The sequence below is a fragment of the Callospermophilus lateralis genome, chromosome X (genome assembly GCF_048772815.1).
Source record: "Callospermophilus lateralis isolate mCalLat2 chromosome X, mCalLat2.hap1, whole genome shotgun sequence".
In the NCBI taxonomy this organism is placed as follows: Eukaryota; Metazoa; Chordata; class Mammalia; order Rodentia; family Sciuridae; genus Callospermophilus; species Callospermophilus lateralis.
Window position 1 is genome coordinate 66972576 of NC_135325.1, and position 24896 is coordinate 66997471.

The 24896-nt window shown below is 38.5% G+C and overlaps 2 protein-coding genes across 2 annotated transcripts; both read left to right on the forward strand.

Annotated features, from left to right (window-relative positions):
* Nucleotides 1-4356: 4356 nt before the first annotated feature.
* Nucleotides 4357-5910, forward strand: LOC143639013 (protein BEX1). The gene is made up of 3 exons (XM_077107098.1): nt 4357-4478; nt 4841-4901; nt 5275-5910. The coding sequence occupies exon 3, from the start codon at nt 5280-5282 to the stop codon at nt 5664-5666; it is 387 nt and encodes a 128-aa protein (XP_076963213.1). The 5' UTR covers nt 4357-4478; nt 4841-4901; nt 5275-5279; the 3' UTR covers nt 5667-5910.
* A 17658-nt stretch (nt 5911-23568) lies between these two features.
* Nucleotides 23569-24174, forward strand: LOC143639460 (transcription elongation factor A protein-like 5). The gene has a single exon (XM_077107621.1). It carries the CDS (start codon nt 23569-23571, stop codon nt 24172-24174), a length of 606 nt encoding a protein of 201 aa, XP_076963736.1.
* The last annotated feature ends 722 nt before the right edge of the window (nt 24175-24896 follow it).

A 24896-nucleotide genomic window follows, 5' to 3' on the forward strand; every position in this document is an offset into this window, starting at 1 on the left:
AAAACAAAGCAGAAGACATCATACTACTTGACTTCAAAACATAATACAAAGACCTAGTAGTCAAAACACTATGGTCTTGGGATAAAAACAAACACATAGACCAATGGAACAGAACATAGAGCCTATACTATATACATTCACCTACAGCCAACTTATTTTCAATAAGGGTGCTAATAATATGCACTGGAATAACAATATTTTCAATAAATGGTGCTGGAAAAATTGGATTTCCACTTGTAGAAGAACAAAACTAGTTATAAAAATCAACTTGAGGACTGAGGTCATGGCTCAGTGGTACAGCGCTTGCCGTACTTGTTTGAGGCAATGGGTTTGATTCTCTGCGCTACATATAAATAAGTGAATTAAATTAAATAAAAGTCCATTAACAATTTAAAAATATTTTTTAAAATCAACTTGAAATGCATTAAATGCTTAAATGTAAAAGATAAAAATATGAAACTACTTGTTATGATTTGGATGTGAGGTATCTCTCAAAAGCTCACGTGTGAGAAAATGCAAGAAATTTCAGAGAAGAAATGATTGAGTTGTGAGAGCCTTAACCCAATCAGTGAACTAATCCTCTGCTGGAATTAACTGAGTGGTAACTGGAGGAGGTGGGGCATTGGAGGAGTGGCTTTGGGGTATATACTTGTATCTGGAGAGTGGAGTCTCTGTCTCTCTGCTTACTGATCATCATGTGAGCTGCTTCCCTTTGCCACACTCTTCTACCATGAGTCCTACCTCACCTTGAACCCTGAGGAATGGAGCTTGCTGTCTACAGATTGATACCTCTGAAACTATGAGCCCCTAAATAAACTTTTCCTCTTCTACAGTTGTGCTGGTCAGATCTTTCAGTTACAGCAGTGAGAAAGCTGACTAAAACACTAAAACAACAACAACAACAACAAAAAACATTTACAGAAACATTTCAAAACATTGGAATGGATAAGATGCTGAAAAGACAGGAAACAGAAGCATACATAGGCAAATAGGATTGCATTAAAAGCTCCTATTCAGCAAAGGAACAACATAGTGAAGAGACAACATCCAAAATAAAAGAAATTCTTTATGAACCAGACATCTGAGAAGAGATTGATATCCAGAATATATAAGGAACTCCAAAATCTAAACAGCATAAAACAAAATAACATGGTTAAAAATTTATCAATAGCCGTAAATAGACATTACTCAAAAGAAGACATACAAGTGTCCAACAAGTATATGAAAAAAATATTAGCAATGTTAATCATCAGAGAATGCATATCAAAACCACAATGTGTTATCCTCTTACCCCATTAATAATGACTATTATCAAAAAGACTAAAGATAACAACAAATGCTATTGAGGGATGTGGGAAAAAGGCAACACTTGCACACTATTGGTGGGACTATAAACTAGTACGGCCATTATGGAAAATAGTATGGAGTTTCCTCAAAAAATTAAAAAATAGAACTACCTCATGATGTAGCAATCCCACTACTGGATATATACCTAAAGGGAACTAATCAATATGTAGAAGAGAGTTCTGCACTTCCATGTTCATTGCAGCACTATTTAAAATAGTCGTGAAATGGAAACAACCTAAGTATCCATGACCTGATGAATGGATAAAGAAAATGTGATACATATACACAATGAAATACTGTTGTGTGAAACAAAAGCATAAAACACAGCCAATGAAAATTGTGATATGGATGGTGTTTTAGTCGGCTTTTTCACTGCTGTGAATAAAGAACCTGACAACAACAATTTTAAAGAGGAAAAGTTTATTTAGGGGCTCACTGTTTCAGAGGTCTCAGTCCATAGACAGCTAGCTCCATTCCTCAGGGTTGGAAGTGAAGCCAAACAGCATGGTGGAATAGTGTGATGGAGGGAAGCAGCTCACATGATGACCAGAAAACAAAGAGAGAGACTCAACATCCCAGATAAAAATATATACCCCAAAGGCATGCCCCCAAAGACCCACCTCCTCCAGCCACACCCCACCTGCCCCTAGTTACTCCTCAGTTAATCCCATAACTAACTCACTGATTGGGTTAAGGCTCTCACAACCTAATCATTACCCCTCTGAACCCTCTTGAACTGTCTCACATGTAAGCTTTTGTGGGACACTTCACATCCAAACCATAACAGATGGAACTAGAGATTATCATGTTAAATTAAATAAATCAGACACAGTAAGACAAGTACTACATGATCTCACTCACATGGGAAATCTACAAAAGTTTGTCTCATAGAAGTTGAGAATAGAATTGGGTTACTAGAGTTTGGGAAGCATGGGGGTGGTAGAGGACTGGGGAAAGACTGATCAATGGGTACTAAGTGACAGATAGGAGCAAGAATTTCTGGTTTGTTATTACAGAATAGGGAGAATATAGATAAGAATAACCTATTTCAAATCAATGATTTGGAAAGTTTTCACCACTTCAATTTCTTGACTATGGTTTTAAAAGGGCAGAGTTTTAAATTTTGATAAGTCCAAATTATCATTTTTTTCTTTTGTGATCTGTTCTTTTTGTATCCTACCTGAAGATCTTCCTGAAGAGATAGAAATCTTTATGTTTTATTCCTAAAGTTTAATAATTTGAGCTTTTAAATTTAGGCCAATGCCCATTTTTGATTATTCTGTGCAGTAGAAGTAAAAGACAAGATTTCTTTTATTCTTATAAGGATTTCCAATTGTTTCAGCATAATTTGTTTTAAAAGACCATTAGGTTCCCTACTGAATTTGGGAATTTTGAATTAGCTATATACATATGAGTCTATTGCTGGACTCCATTTTATTCCACTGATTTATAAGTGTATGATACTACATTACCTTTATTTGAGCATCTGAAGTCTTGAAGTCATGTAACATAATCCTCTGGATTCTTGGAGTCTTTTCAAAATAATTTTGTCTATTCTAAAATCTCTTAATTTCCATATAAACTTGAGGGAAAGTTTCATAATTTTCATAAAGCTAACTACTGGGATTTTGATTACACCAAATTTATAGACTAATTCAGAATGTTGAATACCAGAAAGAAACACTGTTAGGGTTACATTTGATTTGATCCATAGTTTCTTTCAGTAGTGTTTTGCAGTTTTTAGTCAGCAGCATTACTATATTTTAAATTTTTCTTTCTAAATATGTCATATTCTTTTGAAACTACCATGATATTTTTATATTTTGAATTATTTATTGCTAACATATAAGAATGCAATGTATTTTGAATATTTACCATGTAACTGTAACCTTCCTAAATTCCATTCATAGTCCTGTAATAGGTTTATTATAAAACCCTTAGGATTTTCTAAATAATTATAATTGTAATCTCCAAAACCAGATATAACCATTTAATACAAAAACTTATTAAGGGTATCTTTTTAAAAAAAAAATCCGAAGCTCTGACAATCTTCTGTTGCATTGCATATTCACTGGCTTACCTCTGAAGTGTCTAGAGGCCCCTCACAAGAGGAACCATCAGCTGCCCTGTCATTTTCCAAGTTCTAAAAGAGCAGCTGCCTGTACTCTATATTTATATAATGACTTAGCAGAAGAGACAGATGGTTGGGATTTTTTCCCCAACTTTAATCCTGTTTTTCAAATAAAAATAACTATTATTTGCTTTAAAAAATATTTTTAGTTACAGATGGACACAATACATTTATTTCATTTTTTTAATGTGGTGTTTAGGATCGAACCCAGTACCTCACACGTCTGAGGCAAGCACTCTACCACTGAGCTACAATCCAGCCTTATTTCTTTTTTTAAAAAGATTTTTTTAAGTTATTGATAGACCTTTATTTTATTTATTTATACGCGGTGGTGAGAATCCAACCCAGGGCCTCAACTTGCCAGGGAAGTCCGCTACCGCTGAGCCCCAGCCTCAGCCCCAGCCCCAGCCCCCTTATTTCCTTTTTATGTAAGTATTTTTGTTGTTTACTCTCAAAGGAACAATACAGAAAGGCATTAAAATTGATTAAAAAATCACTCTCTCAGGCTCTTTTTCTGACATAACTCTTGCACACATCTCAGTAGAGGGAAAATGGAGAGAGCATTGGTATTGCCAAGAAAAAAACAAGAGGAAAAAAGTGTATCCCAGAAATAGAGGAGAGGGCCGGACAATTCCCCAGTTCTAGAAGCAGGAATGGCCAACATTCTGGTGAAAAGACATTGCTCTTCTCCGATAGGCAGAGAAAGGCCTAGGAATACACAAAAGCCACAGCAACAGGGCCCAGGATGCTGATGTCCAAAGGCCCCTGAGAGAAGCTGGGGCCTTGCCGCCAAGCCACGCCCACTCAGGATGGCGGGAGGGGGCCCGGGACGCGGGTGGAGCCGTTAGCGGTGACGTAGCCTCACGTGATCCGTTGCGCACCTCACTACAGCGGCAGTTCCAGCGTTCGCTCCCTCTCTCTAGGCGGTAGCTGCGCAGGTGGCCCTTTTGGCGAGCGGGCCAGGGGTGGCCCAGAAAAGTAGGAGGCTCCGGAGGAGTGGGTAAGGACCCGGAGGGGGCCCCTGGGGTTGGAGTGGGAGAGCGGACCCTTTCCTGGGGGTCCAGCTCCTTCTGGAAAGAGACTTATCAATGAGACACACAGCTCCCAGCCCAGTAGAGGCCCCGCAGCAGCGGGGAGGATGGGGGGACGGTCCGGATCCCCTGGAAACACCTGTCTGCGCCAGAACCCAGCATTTTCCACACCCCTGCCCCGCCCCCGTCGTCTGGTGCAGAAAATGGTGGTCAGCTTGGGGGCGGGGCTGGACCGAGCGCGGCGAGGAAGGGGCCGGGAACGGGGCCGGGGCCGGGGCCGGGCCGAGCACTAGGCTATAGCAGCCCCCTGTGCCCCCACCTCGGTCTGCAGGTCTGCGCGGCCGGCGGCGAGAATCCGGAGGAGCAGGAGGAGACGGCAAGGATAGGCCCAGGTGGGTGCGAAGGGCAGTGCTGGGAGGCGGGGAGGGGGGCAGAGGGAGGTGTGCAAAGCCCAGTCTGAGACCCCCAACACCCCTCTGCATCCCCCCCCCCCCGCCCCGCCTCTCCCTTCATCTCTGTCCTCCATTTTGGTGCCGGCGGAGGCCAGGAGATGCATCTGCAGGGAAAATGGTGGGCTTTGAGGGAGGGAGGGGTTGGACCCGGCCCCCTAGAGGGCGCACGGGGCCTCTCAGGTGGGAAAATGCAATTCACAAAAGGCCTTTCAAATCTAGGCCTCTGCGTTTTGAAAAGTGCGTAGTAGGGCCTCTGTCCTCGGTGCTGATCTGTCCACTAAGGATTCAGTCCCTTCTGTCTCTTGTCTTCTAGGAGTAATGGAGTCCAAAGAGAAACAAGTGTTAAAAAATCTCAGCGAGGAAAACAACCATCAGGAAAATGAAGAAAAGGGTGAAAGGGAGCAAGATGCTAATAAAAGGGAGCCCTTGGCCCTCCCTTTGGAAGCTGGTGAATACTTTGTGCCTAGAGGAAATCGTAGGCGCTTCCGTGTTAGGCAGCCCATCCTGCACTATAGATGGGACCTGATGCACAGGCTTGGAGAGCCACAGGCAAGGATGAGAGAAGAGAATATGGAAAGGTTTGGGGAGGAGGTGAGACAGCTCATGGAAAAGCTGAGGGAAAGGCAGTTGAGTCATAGCCTGCGTGCAGTTAGCACTGACCCCCCTCACCATGACCATCATGATGAGTTTTGCCTTATGCCCTGAATCCGGATGTTTTCCTTGAGGTTAACAGAGGAACCCCTGCTTCCTAAACTTACGTATTTGTGATGAATTTGTTGTGAACCTTTTGATGTTATTTGTATCTTGTCGGTCTCCTGGTACCAGCTTCTAGTTGAATGTTGTCTGTTTGATCCAGTTTGTAAGTTTCTGTCAGCAGGGGACTTTTACATATTGCATGGAAAGATGCTCATTATATATTGTGAAGTTAATAAAGCAATTTAAAAAAGCATTCTTTTTTACTTAATATCTTATATGTGAATAGATATAGTTATATAAAGTAAATAGTGTTGCTTTCTTAGTGTTGGAACTCTAAGGGATTTTTATTTTTATCCATATTTTCACATTTTTGCAAACATTACATTATTTATTGAGTTTAATTACCCTATAAAAGTAATATGAGCACTTACTAAACACTTGTTATAGAATCTCAATTTTAGCTCACTTTTGGGATCTGTTATTTAGAAATAAGAGACATCACATTAGAGGTAATTTATCAGTAATATGAAGATAATAATTATCTCCATGGTTGCTGTATGGACCAGATGAAGGAATAAGTTTCTGAGCTTTCTCCAAATTTTCATTTAAAAAATTTAGAAAATAAATGTAATGGTTACTATGTGACAAAAGAAAGAACTGCAGTTTGAGCAAGGAGGGAACACAGATGGCATAGAAAGTGCACTGTGATTAGAAGTGATTATATGAGTAAACATTTAAAACATGAAGCCACATTATTGCTTCCAATGAAAATGGAGTAAGAGGAAGTGTATTTACTTCCTAACTGAAACATCTAGAACCTGAACAAAATATATGAAACAATAGTTTGCAGGTATTAAATATCAGTGAAGAGCAAAACTGAAAGGGGGGGTAAATAACATACACCTTATAATTGTTCACAACTTACTGCATATTATAGGATTCATAATGTGGAAATAAATAGTCAATAACCAAAGGCCAGAAGAAGAGAAATGTAAGTATGTGATTGTAAGTGTGGAGTCTATACATTTAATACAGTTCAGAGACCCTGATATATTAAATACTTATGATATACCCCCTAAAACAACCATTAAAATGTTAAAGCTAATAAGACACTGTGAGATAAAATAGAGTCCTCAAAATGTTAGGTAGCAGCAATGAGAACCAATAACATAGCAGGGTCACACGGTTTCTTTGAAATTGCCTTTAATGTACAGTCAAGTAACTTGTAGAACAATAACAGGTGTACTAGTCCTGAGAATAAACAAGTGGAAACAAAGGGAGTCCATTAAGAAATACTTCAAGAAATCAAGAACAATGGAGCTAACTCCTGTCAGGGTCTACTGAGGTCGTTGTATAGTTAGGATTTATGGTCTTAGGTTTCTCAATGTATTTCAGAAAGGAAATTTCATTAATGGCACAGGTGTACTAGGATGAAGTCTGTTCAGTTATTGACCCCAGCACCTGTAGCAACATAAAATTGATTTGTAGATGAAGCCCCACCCCCATAGGATGGCCACAATCACAGTTCTGTAGAGGACCAACTAGGGTCAAAAACTCCCCCACTGTATATAAAGAAGGAGATGAATATCTGATTGGTAAAGACTGCAGAAGGTGGAACCCAGTTCTGGTGTAAGCATCAAACAGTAATAAATTTGGAAGCAGCATTGTTTTATTTGATGTTCTCTGCTCCGAATCGGCCCACGGCCCACTCTCGGGAGTGTGTTTTGCTTGAGCCTTATTTCACTTTCACTTATAGTAAAATGCTCTTCCATGGCTTTTGGTGTCTTGACTTCAAATTTGTTTCATTGGAACGCAAGAACTGAGGTTTGGAGCTTCAGCTCCCCACTCTCCTGTGACAAAAATACTCAGTCAAAAATATTACAGGAAAAAGAGAACACAGAGTAGATGGGACAAATGGAAACAAATAACAAGTTGGTTGAATTAAGTCCAAACATACCAATAATTACGTTATTGTAAATGGTCTATAAACACCTCAATTATAAAGCAGAGATTGTCAAATTCAATATAAAAGAGTAACACAATTATATGCTGTCTATAAGAATCCTATTTTAAATTTAAAGATACAAATTGGATAATTTAATCAAAACTTAAATATTTGTCTATACTGATATAAGAATAAATTATAGAGCAAAGAATATCAGGAATAAATGGGGTCAATACATAATTTTCAGTGGCAAATTTGTCAAGAAGACAGTAATCCTAAACATTCACATAGTACAATGCCTCAAAATAAATGAAGCAAAAATTGCCAGGCACAGTGGCACATGCCTGTAATCCCAGTGGTTTGGGAGGCTGAGGCAGGAGGATTGAGAGTTCAAAGGCCAGCCTCAGCAACAGTGAGGCGCTAAGCAACTCAATAAGACCCTGTCTCTAAATAAAATACAAAATAGGGCTTGGGATGCAGCTCAGTGATTGAGTGCCCAGCCAAAATCCCCAGTAACCCCCCCACACAAAAAATACATGAAGCAGAAATTCATAGAATTGCAAGGAAAAATAAACAATCCAAATAAAGTCAGATATTTCAAGTGTCTAAAAAACGGATAGAATGAGTATTCAGAAAATCAACATAATTCAATAATAATACCAACCTGTCTGACCTATTGACAATTGCAAAACTTGCAACCAAAAATAGTAGTATATATATGTTTCACATGCACATGGAATATTTATCAAGGTAGCCCGTATTGATAGCCATAAAATAAGTTCAACAATGTTAACAGGATTGAAATTATAAAACCTGTGTTCTCTGAGCACAATGGAATTAAATAAGGAATCAGTAAGAAAAAGATCTCTGGAAAAGCCCCAGTTTTAAAATTAGGAACAAATGACACATAAATATCCCATGGCTCAAAGAAGAAATGAAAAAAAGAAATTAGTTGGGGATACAGTCCAGTGATAGATCACTTGCATAGCATGTGTAAGGCCCTGGATTCAAAAGCCAAAGGGCGGGTGGGGGGGGAGAAATAGAAATTATAAGGTACTTTTACTTTTAATTGCATGGAAATGAAACCACAACATATGATAATTTATGGGATATGGTAAAAGAAGCACATAGAAATTTGTAGAACTTAATATATACATAAGAAAAGAAGAAAGCTGCCAGGTGCAGGGGCACTCTCCTGTAATCAGTCACAGAGATTCAGGAGGCTGAGGCAGGATGATTATAATTTCAAGGCCAGCATGGAAAAGTTAGTGAGATCATGTCTTTAAAAAAAAAAAAAAAAAGATCTGGGAATGTAGTTCAGTGGTGTGATGCTTCTAGGTTCAATCAATCCCCAGTACCACAAGAGGGAGGGAGGGAAGGAGGGAGGGAGGGAGGGAGAGAGACAGAGAGAGAGAGAGAGAGAGAGAGAGAGAGAGAGAGAGAGAGAGAAGAAAGCCCTACAACTGTTAAATAAATGAAATTTTTATTTAAAATACTTCTTGCAAAGACACTATATTGAGATGGCTTTACTGGTAATTCTGCCAAACATTTAATGATGACATACACTAATTAGCTATGTAAAAATCTTCCAGGAAGTTGAAGAGGAGGGAATATTTCCTAACTTCATTTATGAGGCTAGAATTACTCAGATAATTAAGCCAGACAATTTCATTACAAGGAAAGATAATTACAAATCAATCTTCCTCGGGATCATATATGCAAAGATCATCTTTTTTCCTTCTTTCCTTTCTCCAGTGACAGGATTGAAAACAGGGCTTTATGCACATTAATCAAGTATTCTGCAAAAGAGTACACTCTCAGTCTTGTGCAAAAATTTTTAAAACGTTAGTAAATGCATTTATGACTACTCAAAGTTATCCCCACTATTGTGTATGACTATAATGCATTAACAAAATATTTTTAATAGGCCCCCCCCAAACAAAAAAAATAGTAAAATAAAATTCAATAATATATAAAAATACAATACATCATGACCAAATAAGTTCTATCACAGGAAGCTAAAGTAGGGTTAATATTTGAAAAAAAATGTAATTCACTACATTATATACTGAAAAATAAAAAGCATGTGATCATCTCGACCAAGAGTACAAAACAACATTTGCTAAAATTCCAAATCCTTTAGTGATTAAGATACTTAGCAACCATGAATAGATAAAATACATCCCCTGACAAAAAAAATGTATATATAGAAATATACATAATGTGTGTATAAAGACTAAATATTTTTTCCCTCTTGCAATGAGGCATAATAAAGAATCAGTGAACTTGAAGACAGGTCAGTTGACACTATCTAGTCTCAGCAGAATAAAGAAAAAAAAAAGAATGTAAAGAGGCAAAGAGTCTTCTATAATGCCATCAAGCATCTCAACATAATATGAGTTCCAGAAGAAGAGAATGGAACAAAGGAATACTTGAAGAAATAAGAGCTGAAAACTTTCCAAATTTTTTAAATTAATTTATTTATTTTAGAGCAGAATGCATTTTGTTATATAGTACACAAATGGAGCACAACTTCTCAGTTTTTTGTTTGTTTTGTGGTGCTGTGGATTCAACCCAGGGCCTTCTGCATGTGAGGCAGGCACTCTACCCACCGAGCTATATCCTTAGCCTCTTGAGCAAACTTCTCATTCCTCTGACTGTACGGGGTTCAGAGTCATTCCACTAGTGTAATCATACATGCATATGGGGTAATAATATCTGTGTCTTTCTACCATTCTTCACATCCCCTCAACCCTACCCCTCTCCACACTCCCCTCTCCAAATTTGTTAAAACACATGAATCTACACACCCAAGAAACTCCATGAACTCCAAGTAGGATAAATGTAGAGATACACACTTGGATATAATAATCAAACTTTTAAAAGACAAGGAAAGATAAACTTCAAGACAGAGGCCACACAATACGTATAAGGGATAAGGGATCCTCAATAAGATTAGCAGCCAATTTCTATTTTTTATGTTTTTTTAGTTGTAGATGGACATAATACCTTTATTTTCTTTATTTAATTTATTCATGTGGTGCTGTGGATAGTACCCAGTGCCTCATGCATGTTGGGCAAGCGCTCTACTACTGAGCCACAACCCTAGCCCCAAGATTAGTAGCCAATTTCTCAATACAAACTTTGGAAACCAGAAGGCAGTAGGACGATACATTTGAAATGCTAAAACAAAGAAAACCAGTAAACTAAGAATTCTATATCTAGCAATCATGTATAGAACTGTCATTTAAAATTAGGGATAAATCAAGATATTTCATATAATCAAAATCAGAGTTCACTATCACTGAACCAACAATATGATAAAGTGCTAATGGAAGTATTTCAGGTTGAAATGAAAAGACATAGGCATCCATAAAAACCAGTGTTTTCATGATTCTGGTTTGAAACTCCTTTTTTTCTCTATATGAAAGGATAAATGTACAAAACAGCAATATTCAAGATCTGAACATACTTGCAACAAGAGAATGAATCAGTAATTATGAATTCAGTAAAATTATATAATACAATATATCCACACACAAAAGTTATGTTTCTATAAACCAACAATGAAAAAAAGAGAATTAGAAAACACATTTACTTACAAAAACATTGAAAAGAATAAAACACTTAGAAATCAGCTTAGTCAAGGTCTGTGACTTAGCTAAAACTATGAAAGATTCCTGTGAAAAAATTTAAAATAATGCTATGAATTTAGTGTGGCTTGTTTCCCAGGTTTTCAGGTGTTGGAAGCTTGTTCCATGGTGTGGTGTTGTGGCAAAATGATGTGGAACCTTTAAGGCATGCGACCAAATAAGATGTTCTTAGGTTGTTGGGGGAGCTGCCCTCAGAAGTAGCTCTCATGGGACACATGAGCTCTTGTAAGATCAAGTTATTATAAAAGGAAGCACAGCTCCTGAATTGCTTTTTGGATTCCTGTTTGTCAATGTGATGTCTTATTCCTGTACATGCTCCTGCCACTGTGATACCATTGGTCATGAGGGTTTAACCAGAACAGAGCTGATAATGGTGCCATACTTCTGAACTTCCACAACAGTGAAATAAATGATCTTTCCTTCATAAATCTTTTTCTTCATAAAGTTGCCTCAGATATACAGACTAATATAGACTTTAAACGAATTAAATATATTACACATTTGTGAATCAAAAGGCTTATTAACATTAAGATTACAAAATCATCCAAATTGTTCTACAAATTCAATGTGATTATTATCAAAACTCAAATGACTTTTTTTGCATATATAGTAAATAAATAGAAAACATAAATAGAAATAGAAAGGAAAAAATAGAAATAAAGAAGAAACAAAATCAAAATAGAAATGTCAATACTAAAATTCATATGGAACTACAAGGATTTGTATTTGTGTGTGTGTTTGCACCTGCAACATATATTCTTAATCTTTAATGATTGGTAAAATGCATCAATTGACAAAGTTTTGTGGACCTAATCAATACTGGGGTTCAAAGGACAGTTATTTCTGGGGATCTTCCTAAACTTAAACATGGTATTCCCTATAATCTTATGAAAGTATCTAAATATAAGATAGTGAAAAAATTAACTACATAGCCTTGTCTAAATCTTTCATAGTAATAGAATCCATTGCTCTAAACTATCCCATAGTGGGCATAGATACTCTGACACAACAAATAATTAAATTAAATCTTTGACACAAATTGGTTTGATAAAATGGTACCTATGTACTGCCAGTTAAAATAGCTAAGATGGTTCAATGTAAATTAAAACAGGGACTTTAAAAATTAAAACCTATAAGACCTAATTAATGGATGGATAATTATCTCTACTGCTTCTCCATTTGCACCCCAGTTTTGTCTCTTCTTAAACCTAAAGAAAAATAAATGAGAACTTGGTATAGATAATCACAACCTTGATGCTGTGGTCCCATCCTTTAATGCTCCTATATCCAATATCCAATATTATTAAAACTACTAACTTTTAACTGTCAACAACTGGTAAATATTTTACCATTATAACTTTCACTAGTATTATCTATTCAGCAACTACTTTAACAGCCTCTCAGCTGCAGTTTGCCTTCAATTTCAAGGAATGCAGTATACATTTTACTAGATTTCCCATGAGGTAATTCACAACTTTATCATCACAATCTTTATAGTTAAGATATTAAATGCAACCACCTTTCTTTAGTTATACAAGTATGGTATTACGTCAATAACATCTTTCTCCAAGGAAGTTCATTTGGCACATTCATTAACACCAAAAACATTTATCTTTTCATCCTTTTGGATTCTGGAAGCAAGATATTCCTCATTTAAAAGTTTCACTTAGGGCTGGGGATGTGGCTCAAGCGGTAGCGCACTCACCTGGCATGTGTGCAGCCCAGGTTCGATGCTCAGCACCACATACAAAACAAAAATGTTGTGTCTGCCGATAACAAAAAATAAATAAATAAATATTAAAATTCTCTCTCTCTCTCTTTCACCTCTCTCACTCTCTCTTTAAAAAAAAAAGCTTCACTTAATCTCACTAATGCTTCTTTTACAAACAAGCTCATTTTATTTTTTATTTAAAGTTATATATATATGTGTGTGTGTGTGTGTGTGTATATATATATTTAGTTGTAGTTGGACACAATACCTTTATTTTAGATATTTATTTTCTTTATGTGGTACTGAGGATCGAACCCAGTACCTAGCACATGCTAGGCAAGTACTCTACCACTGAGCCACAACCCCAGCCCAAACCAGCTGATTTTAAATTGGAGTTTAAAGGGAGTTGTTCAAGGAAACCATTATGTCTTTCAGCTACCTGGGACCCACTGGAGCATTAAGAGTTCTATAAGACACTTTTTCCAAGAGTCCAGCATTATACATTTTGTGAAGTGAAATATGTGTCTTGGTTACTATTAGTAATGTCCAGAACTCCAAAGAGAATGAGGAGTGTCCCAATGAGACCTGGTATTATGGCCTTAGTGTATGTAGACATGTGATCATATTTATGAAACCAGACAATTCCTCTGTATTTAGTCAGGTTTCCATCAGTATAAAGAAATAACTGACGCAGGCCACATATGGAATAACAACAGTTTATTTTGACTCATTGTTCTGGACATTTAAATTCAATATCAGGGGGCCCCCCAATTGGTTTGGCCTCTGATGAGGATGGCATAGACATTGGCAGAAGTACATGTCAGAGTAAATGGTCATATTACAAGGCAGGAAGTGGGTGTGGAGGGAGGAGAGACAACCAGGAATCTCATGATCATTTTGGAGAGCATACCTTCAATAACCATAGGAACTTGCCTTTAAAAGGTCCACATCTCCTCCCAACAGTGCCATCTTGAGGGCCAAGCACCTTTGTATGGATTTTTGGGAGACACTTAACATCAAAACCATAGCACCCTTCTTGAAAATAATACAGGCTGGGGGGAAATCAACCTCAAGAAACAAAAGCCTATCAAGTGTAACTACACACAATTCTTTTGGATATTGATTTTGTTATTATTGGCCTGAGTGTTTCATTGACTTTCAATCTGGAGGGCAAACTCTTAAAATATGTCATTGTTTCAACCAAATATGGCAGGGGCTGGCATTGTGGCTCAGCAGTAGAGCACTTGCCTAGCACGTGCGAGGCCCTGAGTTCGATCCTCAGTACCACATAAAAATAAAGATATTGTGTTCAACTACAACTAAAAAATAAATATTCAAAAAATATGGCAAAGCTGCAGATTAGCCACTAAGATTGGCCAATACATACACTATAGCCACAACACATTATTTGTTTGTTAAAGCTAATCAAACTGACATTTAATAACTGGCTAAATTGTAAGGGCTGACTAGAGGTTAATATTAAAGTTCCAACCATGCCCATGGATATTTTATTTAATTTTTTATACTGGGGATTGAACCCAGGGGCACTTTAACTACTGTGTCACATCCCCAGACCTTTTAATATTTTTTTTTCAGACAGGGTCTTGCTACATTGCTGAGGCTGGACTCAAACTTTGCCATCCTCCTGCCTCAGCCTCCTGAGTCACTGGGGTTACAGGCATGTGCCACCATGCCCGACCCCATGGCTATTTTAAGTAGTAAAAAACATGAAACCACATTAACAACATACCTGTAAATATATAAATATGTTATTTAAAACCTATTTACAGAAGAATTTCTCTCAATCCTTCTGGGAAAAAAAAAACCTTAGATTTTTGGGAACTTTTAGAATTCGCCCCCCACTTAATTGAGCTGAGATCACCACCCCATTAGTGCCCATATCTTGCCTTTCCTAAAACACTGACAAAATAGACATGAGAAATTTATTGCTTTTCTTTTTGATATTAGATATTCTATTGTTTCCTGAGTTCATTGCTTACTTAGCCCATGATGTTTGTATTTATTCACTTCTATACTCTTGTGCCTAAAGGGAAATCCAGTAGAGGTTAATACTGTTGGCATTACTTTGAAAATTAATAGAGAACATTGCTTCTTTTTCCCTCAGGAGACAACTGAGTCTTCACTTCTTGATTGCCAGGTGAGAGACTTTCTATTCCAGCACTTTTCCCCGCTCCTTCCCTTTTCAGCTTTCTACCAGTTAGCTCCTGTCTTACCTATACGACCATGACCACCACAACTATTACCTTTTGTTAGCTTACAAAGAAATACCATAAAATTTTGCATCTATTTATCTGAACCATCAGTTCATTCCTTTTAGCAATATAATGTTTGGACCTGTCACCTTGACCCAATAAATCCACCAAGAAATGATTATCACAAAATATATACAATTCACATTGATAACACATTTTATAACTCCACCGAAGATACTATTAGAAATGCTGAAAATTTCAACTGTATTTTCTGCCTAATGTTATATAAGTAGGAAACTTGTTTACAGTTGGCTTCCAAAGACTTCTCATACTTTAACATGTTTTCTTTCTTTTTATTCTCATAATAACATATTTTCAGGGCTACTTAATACCCCAAATAATTGGACTTAAAATGGATGTAAAGGTATCCAGGGGATAATTGTAATATATTTCTATATTAATTCTGTCTAATTGCAATTTTGAGGCCTTGGCTAGAGGCCTGTCAGTTCTTCTTGGGAAGCTGATTAACTCTATACTCCAAACTTCTTCCCTTATCCAGTTCTCACCCTCTGGGCCATTATGCACCAGCCCTATTTGCTCAGGGCCCAGACACCAGACAACTAGGGATAGACTCTATACCCTGGAGCCTGATAAATTATTAAAATTAGCCAATCCATAGAGAGGCAGTAAAACCTAGTTGAAGACCCACCATATGCCATATATAAGTAATTCTTTACAACTCCAGCTGTTATTCAGATGTAACACCAGTGGCAGTCCTAACTGGCAGCCTTCTCTAGTTTGAAGTTGTAAATAACAAAAAGTCCTGAATTTTATTTTTCCACCTGACAGTATGGTGTTTCCTGCCATCAAGAATCTTAAAATCTCAAAAAAAAATCACTCCTTGGATTCTAGGGTTGTAGCTCAGTGTGAGGCATTGGGTTTGATCCTTGGCACCACATAAAATAATAAATAAATAAAATAAAGATATTGTGTCCATCTACAACTAAAATATATATATTAAAAATACTTCTTGCTCACTTTGTATATAAAAACAAACTCAAAATGTGCCAAAGACCTAAATATAACAACTTAAACCATAAAACTCTTAGAAGAAAACAGAGGAGAAAATCTTCAAGACGTTGGATTTGGTGATAGACTTTTAGAAATGACATCCAAAGCATGAACAAAAGAAAATAGATATATTAGTTTTCTCAAAAATTAAAAATAAACGTTTGAGTATTGAAAGACATTATCAAGAAAGTGAAAAAAAAGTCTACAGAATAGGAAGATATATTTGCAAATAATATATCTGATAAGGGTTGCATACCCCAAATGTATAAAGAACTCTTACAATTCAACAACGAAAAGGCAAACAACCAATTTTAAAAATGGGCAAATGACTTTTTTTTCTTTTTTTTTATTGGTTGTTCAAAACATTACAAAGCTCTTGACATATCACATTTCATACATTAGATTCAAGTGGGTTATGAACTCCCATTTTTACCCCAAATACAGATTGCAGAATCACATCGGTTACACATCCACATTTTTACATAATGCCATACTAGTGTCTGTTGTATTCTGCTACCTTTCCTATCCTCTACTATCCCCCCTCCCCTCCCCTCCCATCTTCTCTCTCTACCCCATCTACTGTAATTAATTTCTCTCCTTGTTTTTTTCCCATTCCCCTAACAGCCTCTTATATGTAATTTTGTATAACAATGAGGGTCTCCTTCTATTTCCATGCAATTTCCCTTTTCTCTCCCTTTCCCTCCCACCTCATGTCTCTGTTTAATGTTAATCTTTTCCTCCTGCTCTTCCTCCCTGCTCTGTTCTTAGTTGCTCTCATTATATCAAAGAAGACATTTGGCATTTGTTTTTTAGGGATTGGCTAGCTTCACTTAGCATAATCTGCTCTAATGCCATCCATTTCCCTGCAAATTCCATGATTTTGTCATTTTTTAGTGCTGTGTAATACTCCATTGTGTGTAAATGCCACATTTTTTTATCCATTCATCTATTGAAGGGCATCTGGGTTGGTTCCACAGTCTAGCTATTGTGAATTGTGCTGCTATGAACATTGATGTGGCAGTATCCCTGTAGTACGCTCTTTTAAGGTCTTCAGGGAATAGTCCAAGAAGGGCAATAGCTGGGTCAAATGGTGGTTCCATTCCCAGCTTTCCCAGGAATCTCCATACTGCTTTCCAAATTGGCTGCACCAATTTGCAGTCCCACCAGCAATGTACAAGTGTACCCTTTTCCCCACATCCTTGCCAGCACTTGTTGTTGTTTGACTTCATAATGGCTGCCAATCTTACTGGAGTGAAATGGTATCTTAGGGTGGTTTTGATTTGCATTTCTCTGACTGCTAGAGATGGTGAGCATTTTTTCATGTACTTGTTGATTGATTGTATGTCCTCCTCTGAGAAGTGTCTGTTCAGGTCCTTGGCCCATTTGTTGATTGGGTTATTTGTTATCTTATTGTTTAATTTTTTGAGTTCTTTATATACTCTGGATATTAGGGCTCTATCTGAAGTGTGAGGAGTAAAAATTTGTTCCCATGATGTAGGCTCCCTATTTACCTCTCTTATTGTTTGTCTTGCTGAGAAAAAACTTTTTAGTTTAAGTAAGTCCCATTTGTTGATTCTTGTTATTAACTCTTGTGCTATGGGTGCCCTATTAAGGAATTTGGAGCCCGACCCCACAATATGTAGATTGGAGCCAACTTTTTCTTCTATCAGACGCCATGTCTCTGATTTGATATCAAGCTCCTTGATCCATTTTGAGTTAACTTTTGTGCATGGCGAGAGAAGGGGATTCAGTTTCATTTTGTTGCATATGGATTTCCAGTTTTCCCAGCACCATTTGTTGAAGATGCTATCCTTCCTCCATTGCATGCTTTTATCCCCTTTATCAAATATAAGATAGTTGTAACTTTGTGGATTAGTCTCTGTGTCCTCTATTCTGTACCATTGGTCCACCCGCCTGTTTTGGTACAAGTACCATGCTGTTTTTGTTACTATTGCTCTGTAGGCAAAGGACTTGAATAGATATTTTTTCAAGGAAGTTATAAAACTATCAAATAAGCACATAAAAAATATGCTCAAAATCATTATTGGTTAGGAAAATGCAAATCAAAACCACTTTTCACCCAGTAGAATGATAAACATTAAAAACTGGAAATTAAAATCGTAAAGATATGGTAAAATTGACCTGAACAGACACTTCTCAGAGGAGGACATACAATCAATCAACAAGTACATGAAAAAATGCTCACCATCTCTAGCAGTCAGAGAAATGCAAATCAAAACCACCCTAAGATACCATCTCACTCCAGTAAGATTGGCAGCCATTATGAAGTCAAACAACAACAAGTGCTGGCAAGGATGTGGGGAAAAGGATACTCTTGTACATTGTTGGTGGGACTGCAAATTGGTGTGGCCAATTTGGAAAGCAGTATGGAGATTCCTGGGAAAGCTGGGAATGGAACCACCATTTGATCCAGCTATTGCCCTTCTTGGACAATTCCCTAAAGACCTTAAAAGAGCGTACTACAGGGATACTGCCACATCAATGTTCATAGCAGCACAATTCACAATAGCTAGACTGTGGAACCAACCCAGATGCCCTTCAATAGATGAATGGATAAAAAAATGTGGCATTTACACACAATGGAGTATTACACAGCACTAAAAAATGACAAAATCATGGAATTTGCAGGGAAATGGATGGCATTAGAGCAGATTATGCTAAGTGAAGCTAGCCAATCCCTAAAAAACAAATGCCAAATGTCTTCTTTGATATAATGAGAGCAACTAAGAACAGAGCAGGGAGGAAGAGCAGGAGGAAAAGATTAACATTAAACAGAGACATGAGGTGGGAGGGAAAGGGAGAGAAAAGGGAAATTGCATGGAAATAGAAGGAGACCCTCATTGTTTTACAAAATTACATATAAGAGGTTGTGAGGGGAATGGGAAAAAAAAACAAGGAGAGAAATGAATTACAGTAGATGGGGTAGAGAAAGATGGGAGGGGAGGGGAGGGGGGATAGTAGAGGATAGGAAAGGTAGCAGAATACAACAGTTACTAATAGGGCATTATGTAAAAATGTGGATGTGTAACCAATGTGATTCTGCAATCTGTATTTGGGGTAAAAATGGGAGTTCATAACCCACTTGATTCTAATGTATGAAATGTGATATGTCAAGAGCTTTGTAATGTTTTGAACAACCAATAAAAAAGGAAAAAAAAGATATGGTAAAATTGAAATCAAATATACATTGCTGGTAGGAATGCAAATTATTGAAGCTGCTATGGAACACAGTTTGGTGGTTCCTCAAGAATGTAAGCACTCATAGCTTTATACCCAAGAGAAATAAAATCATACACCCACACAAAATCTTTTACATGAATATTTATGGCAGCATTATTCATGACAGTCAAAAGTTAGGAACAACCCAAATATCCATTAATATGTGAATAGATTAAATATAATGTGATATATATCACATTATATTATATATATATATGTGTGCATATATATATATATATATATATATATATATGCACACACACACACACACACACACACACTGAAATATTATTCATGCATAAAAAGGAATGAAGAATTGTATAGTCTACCATGTGGATGAACCTTGAAAATATTATGTAGAATAAAAGAAGCCAGACAATATTTCAATTTATATGAAATATCCAGAATAGGTAAATGCATGGAGATAGAAAGCAGATTAGTTTTTGCTAGGGACCAAGAGGATCAGGAATTAGAAATGACTGTATAATGGATATGGGGTCTGTTTGGGGGTAGATGAGACTGTTTTGGAAATAAGTAGAAGTAATGGTTTCATATCATGTTCATGCTCTACATGCCACTGAATTGAACATTTTAAAATGGTCGATTTTATGTTACAGGAATTTCCCATAAAAAGAAGAATAAATATAGCCCTGTTTTTAAAATAATATGTATATGAAAGTATATTCTCTAGGCCAGAGGCCTTCATCTTTTATATATTATGTACCCCTTTGAACATCTAATGAAAGCAATGAGCCCTATTTTTAGCAAATGTAGACATCAAATAAAATTTACATATACTGTCTGTCCTCTACCATCACTGCACACATTATTCGAAGATAATTTTGGGGGATTCATAGGCTAATAATGCCTGAACTAAGTAAGCTCCTTTTTAACAAGTTTCAGCTACTGTTTGTCTCTTTCCCTTCCCATCTCATTCCCAAGCATGGACAAAAGTAGCAACTTCTCCATTCTGTCTTCTCTCTTTCTCATTGCTTGTATTTCTTCATTATGTCAACTCACTCATGTGTCAGCTTTCTTAGGTTCCTAAGGTACAGATCTTCTTCCCACAAACGTGCATATACTCAACTATTTTCTGAACAGCAAACATTTCATACCATTCTGAGCCAGTCACAGACTTGCTCAGTTGAGAACACCTGGTCTAGGGGAATCAGTAGGGTCATCATGTCAGATTTTTTTCTTGGAAATTAAACCTTTTATTAAATGATTTTTACACAAAAGGGAAAATGCCCAACTAGGAGGAAAAACTTATGCTCCAGAGAGTAAATATAAATAAAACAAAATTTTAAAAATTTTTAAAAGAAAATCAAACCTCTATCTCAACTACTTGTTTCCCTACTTGATGATCCATCCCGTGCCCATTATGTGAAAGTCTGAATCACAGGCAGAATGAACATCAGCGACTGGGTGTGAGAAGTATATCTAAGGAGTAGGTGCCTTGGGATAAAAGAATGACAAGAAATTCCTCAGAGAGGCATTAATGGCCAGTAGTCCTAAAAGAACATGCAGCCCCTCTCTGATAACGAGAGAAGAATAAATACACAACACAGAGAAGGGGACCACATTTGACCTCTGTAATTAGCAAAAAACAAAATGAATGACGGGACCTCACGCGGTGGAGTTGGGAGAGAGGGGGCCGGGGCGGGGGTGGTAGTGAGGGAAGAAAGGGCTGGCTCCTGACGCACTTTCTGCTGGTGGGAGGGAAACTAGGGACCCGAGCCCACTGATGACGTTTTTGTCACGTGACCAGGAGCCGACGTGTGCAGAAGTCCCTCTCCTCCAGGTACCAGCTCCCTATTGCCGTGGAAGAAGGCAGACTTCAGACTGAGGGACAGAGGCGGGCAACTGCCCTATAGACCTGCAGGTCGGTACAAGCCGGGGGGGTCGCTGAGGTGGGAATGGTAACGGACAGAGGCTATAAAGGATCTCTTCTGCTTCTATACACTACCCATTTTCCACCCCCATTCATTTTGGCGCAGAGAATTGTGTGAGTGTTGGGGAATAGATCTGGGTAGCATCTTTTATTTCTCTGGAGAAATCTGGACTTCTGACAGAAGGAAATGTGAGAAGGAGTCATCCTCCCGGGATAACTACAAATCCATCACTGTCTGTGGACCCCTGGGTAGGGATGACAGAAGGCAAAAACCTGCGCGGATCCAGGATTGGATTTTCTCTCTACTCCTTTCCAGATGCCCACCCATTTGGTGCAAGAAATGGAGGGTTTGGTGATGGTGAGCTCCAGAGGGGTCAGTGGTAGAGAATGGATCCCAGTTGGGATCTCCTAGAAAGTGGGTAATTGGTCTATATCTGATGGAGGGCCATGGAGAAGACCCGAGGAAATGGCCTAATCCCTGCAGGGCAGTGGGAGGAGGGCACAGGCTGTCACCCCAGGATGTGGAGGGTGGACCCTGAAACCCATCCAGTCCTAAGTTCTTCCTGTGTCTTCTCCACCCTCCATCCATTTTGGAGCCAGAAATGCTGGGCCACAAGGGCCAGGGTCAGGGAGGTTTGTCAGTGGTGGGGGAGAGGAGGTGCTGCAGTGGGGAGGATCCAACACTCTATTGAAGAGGAGTGGCTTCTGAACTAGGGAGGGTTGCCAGGAGGTAGTATGGAACAAAAATTCTACTGAGTTTGGAAGTGATTTGTCTCTTGCATTGCAGGAAAATGTGGTGTTAATGTGTATGTGGGGAGGAAGGGGGTTACTGGATTGCTCTGGTCATTTCTGCCATGCCCTCTGCTCTGTCATCTCCATTTTCAGGGAAGTGATGGACTTTGTGATGTCGGGGTGCACAGATGGGAAAATGGGATGTTTGTAATGCAGACACCTGAGTGGAAAGTAAGGATGGAAAGTAAGGGTGGGAGTGCACCTGGAAGGTGGGATAGGTTCAGGAGACCCCTACCTCAAGACAGGCAAGTGCTATCAGGACTGTGTTCCATTCCCTAGGCCTTCAATATTCAGTGTCTCCTTTTTACCTGAACATCACGTCCTGAACCCATTCATTTTAGTATAAGAAAAGGTGACATAGGATTTTTTGGGGGGAGGGGGATGGAATTCAGTGACATTGAAATACTTCAGAAATAATTGTTCTCACTGCCAAGTAATAGATAAAGAAAGAGTCTTAGGGGAATACTGTAGAAGGGGAATATGAGAAAGCAAGGGGAAAAGTAGAGGGTGATAGGAGTTGGATAAGTGTTGACAAATAGTTTGAAAAGAATCTGTGTCCCAGTTGCCATTCATTCTCTCAATCCCTCGTTCACCATATGTCTCCTGTCTCTCTATAGGTCTTCAGGTCTGTGGTTGTGGGCATCAACCCAGAAAAGAGGAGAAAAGACCTGAAGAAGTGCAGGTCAGTGGGACCTGCCCCAGGACCCCTGGGAATAGGAGTTACTTAAGCCAGAGCAAAAGTTGGGGAGGCCACTGCCTGTAACCCCTCCTCCAATCCTCTCTAGTGCAGTTTCAGAATACATGACCTTTGTCAAGACCCTAAGGGAATATGATACTTCATGGTTAGTGAGGATAGAGGGGAAGAATAAGGAATTGAGAGAAAGGAGGTTGTGGCCTTTGTAATGTCCCAGGATATCAGAGTAGTCCTGAAATCTGATAACTGGCCATTGTTCTGTTCTGTCTACAGTTTTTAGAATCTTACAATTGCAGGTTAGAGGGGGGTTGAAGGGGTGGGGAAGAAAACTTCCTGGGATTCCTTCAGGTGTATGTATGTTGGGAGTCCCCAGTTAAAACTGGCATGGGTATAGCAAAGGCCAGAGCAAAGATTACTGTCCAATTTCCCCTACACTTTTCTCAGTATACTTCTTCCTGCCTTATCTGCAGGGAGACACACCTGTAGAAATTTTTTGCAAGGTTGATTCATGTGAACATGTGTGAAGTGGGAAGGAAAGGATGGAAAGTAAGGGTGGGAGTGCACCTGGAAGGTGGGATAGGTTCAGGAGACCCCTACCTCAAGAAAGGCAAGTGCTATCAGGACTGTGTTCATTCCCTAGGCCCTCAATATTCAGTGTCTCCTTTTTATCATAGGACAGAAAAAGGAGAAAATATCTCAACATGGAAAAACTCTACAAAGAAAATGAAGGAAAGCCAGAAAATGAGGGAAAGACAGAAGATGAAGGGAGTACAGAAGATGAAGGAAAATCAGATGAAGAAGAAAAGCCAGACGAGGAGGGGAAGCCAGCAAGGGAGGGAACTCTAGAGGATGAGGGAGAGCCAGATGAGAAGGGACAATCGAAAGATGGGGGCAAGGCAGAAAAGCAGGGCAAGTCGGAAGGTCAGAGCAAGCCACCAGGGGAGGGCAAGCCAGAATCCCAGGCAAAGCCAGCCAGCGAGCCGCGGGCCGCTGAAAAGCGCCCCGCTGAAGATTATGTGCCCCGGAAAGCCAAAAGAAAAACGGACAGGGGCACCGACGATTCCCCCAAGGACTCTCAGGAGGACTTACAGGACAGGCATTTGAGCAGTGAGGACATGATGAGAGAATGTGCAGATATGTCAAGGGCTCAGGAAGAGCTAAGGAAAAAACAACAGAAAATGGGTAGTTTTCACTGGATGCAAAGAGATGCTCAGGATGCGTTCAACCCAAGGGGCCAGCGGGGTGTCAGGGGAGTGAGGGGCGGAGGTAGGGGCCAGAAGGACTTAGAAGATGTTCCATATGTCTAATTCTTTGGCCTTTAATTATGATTTCTCTGATGAGAATATTGCCAGCCCTGCTTTCCCTGGCAGGCATTTGCCGGGCTATGTGCTTTAACCTTATGCTGATACTTACCTTTAGGTGTCACTTTTGTTACCAGCAGACTTTTGACCTAACTATAGTGCTGTCTTTTAGTAGAGGATTTTCACCCATGTGCATGGAAGAAATGTTCATGGTACATTGTAAAACAACAATAAAAAACAGTTTTTCAGAACCATATATGCAGTATCAGCCAATTTTTGAAAGAATATATATTGTTACATAATATATCCATGCACAGGGAAAACTATACAACTGAATAGACTAATAATAATAATAATTTTCTCTGTGTGTTGGGACTAAAGCAGATGATTCTTTTTCCTCGTCTATATTTTTTCCATGATAAAACACACGTTGCTTTTGTCATAAAGGAAATAATAAAAAATAAACAGTAGGAAACCAATGTATACTAGACAATTAAAAGAATTATTTGTTGAGTTTATGAAGATAGGAAGACACTCAAATTGTTTTCAGAACACAAAATGATAGGAAAAACTCACATTACCTTTATGACTTGATGTTAGAGTAATAAACCTGGTGGTTCCTAAAGATATATTGTTAAAAGGGACATCCAACCATCTGTGAAATGGGGAGAAAATTTCTAGGGTTGTGGAGTAGATCATATGCAGTCCTGAGTGCAGGAGCTATGTTG

Bases quoted from the DNA above. Each gene is read 5' to 3' on its own strand.
- LOC143639013 (XM_077107098.1), top strand. From the start codon at position 5,280: ATGGAGTCCAAAGAGAAACAAGTGTTAAAAAATCTCAGCGAGGAAAAC.
- LOC143639460 (XM_077107621.1), top strand. From the start codon at position 23,569: ATGGAAAAACTCTACAAAGAAAATGAAGGAAAGCCAGAAAATGAGGGA.